This window comes from Glandiceps talaboti, chromosome 23 (assembly GCF_964340395.1).
Source record: "Glandiceps talaboti chromosome 23, keGlaTala1.1, whole genome shotgun sequence".
Lineage (NCBI taxonomy): Eukaryota > Metazoa > Hemichordata > Enteropneusta > Spengelidae > Glandiceps > Glandiceps talaboti.
Genome location: NC_135571.1, coordinates 3,484,349 through 3,492,123, shown reverse-complemented (window position 1 = coordinate 3,492,123; position 7,775 = coordinate 3,484,349). Strand labels below are relative to the sequence as shown.

At 37.0% G+C, this 7,775-nt stretch overlaps 1 protein-coding gene across 1 annotated transcript; it reads right to left on the bottom strand.

The window, feature by feature from the left end:
- Window positions 1-3,351: 3,351 nt before the first annotated feature.
- LOC144453153 (uncharacterized) lies at window positions 3,352-7,002 on the bottom strand. Its single transcript, XM_078144432.1, has 5 exons — window positions 6,283-7,002; window positions 5,703-5,800; window positions 4,841-5,022; window positions 4,367-4,511; window positions 3,352-3,693 (listed from the first exon to the last, which is right to left on the bottom strand). Exons 1-5 carry the CDS (start codon window positions 6,788-6,790, stop codon window positions 3,352-3,354), a joined length of 1,275 nt encoding a protein of 424 aa, XP_078000558.1. The 5' UTR covers window positions 6,791-7,002.
- Window positions 7,003-7,775: the final 773 nt, after the last annotated feature.

Below are 7,775 nucleotides of genomic sequence, written 5' to 3'. Positions count from 1 at the left end.
GACACGGTGTAAACCTGATATGCAGCGTGTAGACTTGAGACGTTTATTTATGTAAGACCCGTTACAAATTGATTGTTTATTCGCCAGGACACTAATGGAAGGGAAGTAGCAAGATTGGAGTGATATAATGGTGGTTGGAGTAGTGTACAAATAGTCGAACCCTACCCCTAATCCTGCAATTAGCATATTAACAACGACAACTAAAGTAAATATAATGATATCTCTTATCTGATTGGTCGCGATGGGAACGGCCCAGATGTTACACCCTTACTACATTCGTAACTTCATGTAATCAATTTACATGTTCATTAGCGTGGTTTTCATAATATTTAAACAGGTTGCCATTGAGGGCGCCATACTCATATGTCGGTCTTCAAAGGCATGGAAGGGGAGGGGAGGGAAGTGAAAAAACATAGCTGTACCAGTGGAGGGGTCTATAGCTGTACATATTGCAGGGTACCGACATTAAATTGTTTCCATCCAACAAGAAATCTCGTGAATAAAGTAGACATACACATATACGTGGTTGTGTTTCCTGCGATGTGTGTGACTTGACCGTAAAAATCTCAGTTGCCAGTTTGAGGTGTAACATATACCGTGGACCCTTAGAAGTAAATGGATAGCAGTCATAACATCGCTAAGTAATGGCTTAACACTCGAAATAGTGCAAATGGTTTTTAGTGTTAAGAGGAATTAACCAGTTTTATGTCGAGTAGGGATCATTCGAAAAAAGTACTCGGATAGGATTAAAATGTCATACAGAGCGATTAGTAATCTAATACTAAGTGCATTGATGTACAGCGAATTTCACTATACTGTACAGCTTGATACAACCACGCACAAACCGACATGAAACTGGACATGTTATACTTTCAGATAGCAAGATTGAATGAGTACAGTTTCTTGCTACATTTTGTCGAAGTGAAATGAACTACACATGTCACCATACAGACATCAAATGAACACCGCAAAGGACATTTTACGCGCCCTTCATTGGGTGTTTAATTTGATACTAATTAAAACATTGGCGCCTGAATGTCTGCATGAAGTTGCATTAAATGGTTTATTTCATTTAGACTAAATGTAGCAAAAAATGTGATCTTGCTATTGAAGTGTGGCATATGTTGGTTTCTACTGGTTGTCAAACAGAAAAACTGAACAGTATTGTGAAATTCACTGTATTACATTGTGAGCATACCATGGACCATGTGTACTCTAAAACTGTACAAATGTGCAAAGACGTGACACAGAAGATAGAAATGTTAAAATGAATTATTTTAAAAGCAAAAATAGAATTAAGAAGAAAAATTGTGCGTTTCCGGTAACTCGACCGACCAGTTTATAAATCACCGACCAAACATTTAAAAAACATTTTTAAACAAAAAGATAAGAAATTCTTTGTCTTCTTGACCTTCATGTACGTCTGTTTTCTTTTCCCATCGATAGCTGCAGACATCTTATCAAACTCTCACAGGTTTATTCTGAGAGCCATTTGACAGAATCGGTAAAATGTTCAATTCTGCAAAATATCTCACGTGTTCCAATTCTGAGCATCTTCCGACCGCAAGAGGGCGGGCTTCGATATAATTCTCTCCACGATTATAGAAGTGGAAAATCCTTTACAAATCAAGATGATTCAAGTGTGACTAAGCACTTGTGGCTTTACCTTTAATGAGTAATTTACATAACAATTTCAGCATTCCTCGATTTTCCGGTTCCAAGATGCATTGCGCGAGAGGACTTCACTTATATTGTTACATTTAGTCTTGTTTTGTCTTTACTACGTTTGAAATAACATTTTCATCAGGAATTGATGGAAAGATATGTTGACCTCTTTGCCTATGAGTGATTTTATAGAACAAATACTAAATGCCATCAATGACAGAGAGTGATTTTACAGGTGAACCTAGGGTACAGTCAGGTGACAACTATCCCTCTGAGTTAGCGTGTGCAAACCCCTTAGCGCGTACACCCAGTCCCTCTGAGATGGGTCTACGCTTTGTTCTCGTGCACTACCCCTAGCCGTACACAATACATGGCATTGCATGGAGAGATGCGCAATGCATCTTGGAACCGGCAAACATATCTATAGGCAGTTTCCTATGAATGGAAATTTCATATAACATACTTGCTGACCAACCAATTGCCCAGCCTTGCAGAATTCACCAACTAGACCCCAAGAAATAGCATACCAACTAGGTCCAACTGCAATAAGATTAGCCCTGCAGTTTTTTAGTTTGTCATTCACACACACACACACACACACACACACACACACACACACACACACACACACACACACATACATACATACATACATACATACAGACACACAACTTGCATCTCAATTGAAAAATCAAAAACAAATTTTCAACAACAAACATTAAATCTTCAACAAAGCTCATTTTTGTATAAAATTTAAGGACATAACGTAATTCCATTTCTGTGAACTTGAAAAACTTTATTTTGAAATAATACAATTTTATTTCTCAGAAGGCACAAACCTCAATTATAAAACACACACTATAGTTGAAAAGCACTGTTATTTGGCAATTCAAATTTATAAATGTGTATATGATTGCCAGTAATAAAATAGCACCATAGTAACTTACTTAATCTGAAATTTATTACAGTAGCTCTGCTTCACCTGACATGTGTTTGGAGATTTCCTGCAAGGGTTTATGGGAAACCCCATTGTTAATAGGCAAAATACTGTACTTGATATGCATTCAGCCACTTTGGGTACTTCCTGCATGGGTTTATGGGAAACCTCATGGATGACAAGAAAGTGTCCTATACAGACAGTTGCTGTGGTTTTTTCACTGGCATATTTAGTATAATATTATGTATGGCAGTATGCTATCTCTTAATTTCAACTCCTGATGACAGTTTCACAATAAGTACTCAGTTTACATCTTAGCTGCATTTCTGTATGCTAAGAGGACCCAGAAAAGTTTGCCAAATACTTTAAAGCTGTGACTGGAACGTTTTTTAAAACTGTTTTATTAGATCTAAAAACTTACTCATATCATAAACTGTACAGTACTGAATCACATATGGATAGATATTTGTATGCACACTATATGGTACAACAAATCCCATCGAAATAATTTTTGGGTCACACCGAAAATTCAGCAACCCCAACAATATCATGATTTTAACATTTTACTATACTACCTGAGGATAAAATAGACCTCTAATTGATGTACAATGTCTAACTATTGGTATTTGAACAATATTCAATATATCGGTTGACTGATCAAAAAACATTATGTGACTCCAGTTTACAGCTCATGCAGCTTTAACTAAAATAATCTTGAGTCTGAACTCTACTTTTTTATCTTCGACTTTTCATTCCAGTGTTGTTTTCTTATGTAATAACAGGGTAGCTTTGAATGCCATATAAACATTCAATACAGGAAAAACATCCAAATAATCATGATCATATCCACAGACGTACTGAATAGCACGATACAACATATGAGAATTTTCAGATACGCTTTTCTCTGTCGTCTCAACAGACGATTTCAAAACATGTGCTCTTGATAAAAGTATGGTGTATTTGCCACATATGGAAACATTGTACAAAATGTTATGATTCTCAGTGTTGAAATGGGCATCTTTTGCAGCTGCTATAAACTGACAAACCATCTGTGGGTATGCACGGTCCATTGCAGATTGACTGATTTTATTCTGAAAATGAGAAAGTATTCACGTTAGTTAAATGCATATTTAATAAATTTAATAATGATATTTGAGGGGCGTCTCTATGCACAAGACCTTTACTGTTTGAAAACTTTATGTGGCAATAACAATACATGGAGGAGAAGTAACGGTCAATGACCAGAGGCTGACCAATACTTTTGAGTAGAGTCATCAGTCACTCTTGTAACGTAACACTCCACACCACACCACACCACACCACTCCACACCACACCACACCACACCACACCACTCCACACCACACCACTCCACTCCACACCACACCACACCACACCACACCACACCACTCCACACCACACCACACCACACCACACCACACCACACCACTCCACACCACACCACTCCACACCACACCACACCACACCACACCACACCACTCCACACCACACCACACCACACCACACCACACTACACTACACTATGCTACACGATACTACACTAAACCACACACCATACAACACTACTCTATGCTACGATCCTATGCTATGCTATAGTGAAATGCACTATACTATAATATCATCACACTGTGAATGCTATAAACTAGTGTAGAACAGTGCTTTACTTCAGTGTTACTCATTGTAGTTCACATAGGCATGGACTGAGTATAAAACTGAACATATATGTCCCTGAACATAAAACATACCTCTGATATTGTTAACACTTTGTAGCTGCCGTCCTCACTTCTTTTATTTTCAGGATCATCATTACAAACTCTAACTTCCATACTACATTCAGTAGTCTTTGATTCATCACAGATATCACACTGTCTCCTTGTATTCTCTGCATGTCTAAAAGAATCAAAAACACATCTTTGTATAAAAACCATATATTTTTATAACTCAACTATTATTCGGCAACTTAGAGCAAAAATTATACAAAAGTTTTAAAATAAAATGTGATATGTATTTCACTTGCACTAGCTAAAACTGGAGATTATTATTTCGATGAGACAACCAACGATATTTTCACTGAAAATTGTTAAAATACCAATAATTAGACAATTGTACATGTTAATTAAAGGTCTATTTTATCTATAAGTAGTATAGTAATGAGTTAAAATAGTAATTCATCGGGGCACTGATTTTCGGGTGCAGACTTAAAAATATATATGATTTACCTTATTTCATATTGATGACATTGCTCTAGTCCTTCTTCATGTGTGAATACAAACTCTATTATCTTTTGCATCATGGTATTTAACATCTTTTCTTCTAGTTTTTCACTCTTACAGATATTAAGCCAGTCTAAGAATAACACTGATACTTTGTTGAGGTACATCTTTGGTACATCTTTAACAGTCTATTGATAAAATATACAAAGACATTCACACATTAGCCTTTCCAAAATTTGCCATGGTGGCGCTCTACTTCCTGTCTATGTATACCTTGGGGGTATACATGGTATAGGTTATTCGGTTAATCATAGAGCACTGAACATAAAAATCATCCCCGATTCACACTTCTACAGAATACCGAGGGTCAAAGCTCTGTAATTTATTGAAATACAAACACTAACACTACTATGAGGAGATGATACCCCCAATTTGAGTGAGGGCGCTGTTTCTCAATTTCCTGTGGGGGTGCATACTTTATTCAGTAATATGAACAGGTATTACACCACTAACAGACCACCAGATCTGATTGCTATTCATATGAGTGTGTTATTCCTTACCCAGGACCTACATCGTAACTATACTATACAGATGATGTAATGATTTTCACATCTGAAAGTACTCATATAATTTACAAATACTTGAAATATACCTTTTTCTACTCTGAAAGTTTTACTTGTAAGGGATGATTGCACAATGTCACACAAGATCAATATATGGAATCATAAACAAATTATTTACTTAACATGATAATATTGTGTACACCATAAACAAATTGTTTACTTACCATAATATTGTGTACAGCATAAACAAATTGTTTACTTAACAAAATAATATTGTGTACACCATAAACAAATTGTTTACTTACCATGATAATATTGTATAAATCATCTTTCGTCACTGTCTTCACTGTGATATCCTCTGTTGCCTCCCTAATTGCCATGGCAACCTTACAAATAAACGACCCTGTAGATGGAATATAATGTAAGTAGACTTTAAATTAGTGGAAAAGGATAAAATATGATTTGGGGAGGTCACATAAAATGACCTTTGACCTTTCTATGTTCTGGGTGTAACTTTTGCTGCATATTCAAAATATATCACTATACTTGTAATATTCCTAACTACTGTATATATATCATTTGTGATTAAAATGGCCATATGGATGAGGATTGGGTTTTTATTTTGGATTTTTAATTTATAAAACAATTTTATCTTGGCTTCCTACTTGCAAAATCAATTTGAAACCACACTTGCTAAGTCTGTGTTTGTAACTCAATCAATTGAATAAGATTATTTTTATGTAAAATGTATGTAGCCTGTGGTCTGAGGATCTACATATATATATGGTCTCTGGTTACAGACACGTAGGTACGTCCTGTAATCTGCCTGTGGCTTTCTAGCTGTGTATTCATCTTTCCTATTTTACAGCTATCTCCAGAAATTACCTGCGATTTCTTTGAGTATCTCAGCCTTTACATCATCACTGACAGTTACGGTGAGCACTTCAGACTCGTTGACTACGGGTGGTTCGCACGTCCCTGTCCCTAAAAGCCATTGCATAATAAACTTTAAACAATACCGCTGGAGAAAATACCTGCTAACTTCACTGATACCAGACAAATCGACAGTTAATACGGCATCAGGGTGGCTGAGTAATGACGGGAAATGGGTAGCATTCCATTGCAACTCCAACATCCTTCGTTGCCTTTCAGTCCACGTGGATTGTGTTATTGGTGATGATTCGGACAAACACTGCTGACGTGCCGAGGTTGCAGGATTCCATGGGAGACGAGCGAAAAACCCTTTAAACCAATGAAGGTCGAGTGGTTCCTCGATATCCTTCTTGGTGTCGACGTTTCCTGTGACAGCCACACTTGATATTGTCGCATTCCCCTGCGATGGTGGCGTCATGTGTTCGCGGGTACCCTCTAACCATGCTTTCACCCTCTCCATGTTTTCACCAGCAATAATAATCCACGTGCACGAAACACACCTCTGTTTGAACCCGGAGTTCGAGCAAAAGTTGAATGACGATCACGACTTGTACTTAGCAGGGATGTCAAATGGCTTCTACTGTGTGAATGTAACTGAAATTCCATGTTATTACACGGTTTTACACGGTTTTATACGTTGTTGACATTGGACACACAGTGCCTACACACATGGCGCTCGATCGAGGATCATCGCGAAGAATGAGAACTGAACTCTCGCGAGATTTTGTCCGATTAGGGCGACTTCAGTAATACAAATGGGGGGGGGGGGTTCCAATCTGATTAAAATCCGATGTGGTGAAATTTACCTCTATTTCCATCGTTTTGTGTCGTTTGTTTCTGTTCCGAGTGGGAAGGTGGCGATCTAGCCACTTTCACCACAACGGATTTTAATCAGATGGGGGGGGGGGGTCAATCCCAGTCTGTTGGATAAAAGGTGACCCTCCCCCAATTCCATCGTTCTAAAAAATGCTCCTCCCTCAATTTCCTTTTTCTAAAACATGATCGCCCTCCTATTTGATTATTTTCGAAACATGGGTTAAAATACAAATATAGAGATGAACTCGAGTCCCAAATCAATAATATGAATTAGCAGAAAACTGTACTTTGGTTTACGAAAATGTCATTTATTGTTATTTTTATGAATTAATACAGTAAGATAATGGAACAAAACAACTTTCAAAGCTAGTAAAATATCAAGAACTCCTAAAAAATCATAATACATTAATTCAGTTTCTTCTTCAGAGAAGAGTCATATCCATGGAAGAGACATTTTCATAAAATATAGGTTCTGAAGATTCATTTCATTATTTTGTAATTTAGAGAAACATCAAGTCAATTCATCTTCTTCCTTTATGCTGTGGACTATTGCATCATGGGAATCTGCAGAAATAATGTATCCAATGGTTGAACACTGAATATTCATGACAGCTGTACTCATGAATATT

What these genes read in the sequence shown, in the direction of transcription:
- LOC144453153 (XM_078144432.1), bottom strand. Translation starts at nt 6,790, where the DNA reads ATGGAGAGGGTGAAAGCATGGTTAGAGGGTACCCGCGAACACATGACG. An exon ending in GATACTCAAAGAAATCGCAG is followed by an intron (nt 5,801 to 6,282) that starts GTAATTTCTGGA and finishes TTCCATCTACAG; the next exon opens with GGTCGTTTATTTGTAAGGTT. An exon ending in AAGTGTTAACAATATCAGAG is followed by an intron (nt 3,694 to 4,366) that starts GTATGTTTTATG and finishes TCTCATTTTCAG; the next exon opens with AATAAAATCAGTCAATCTGC.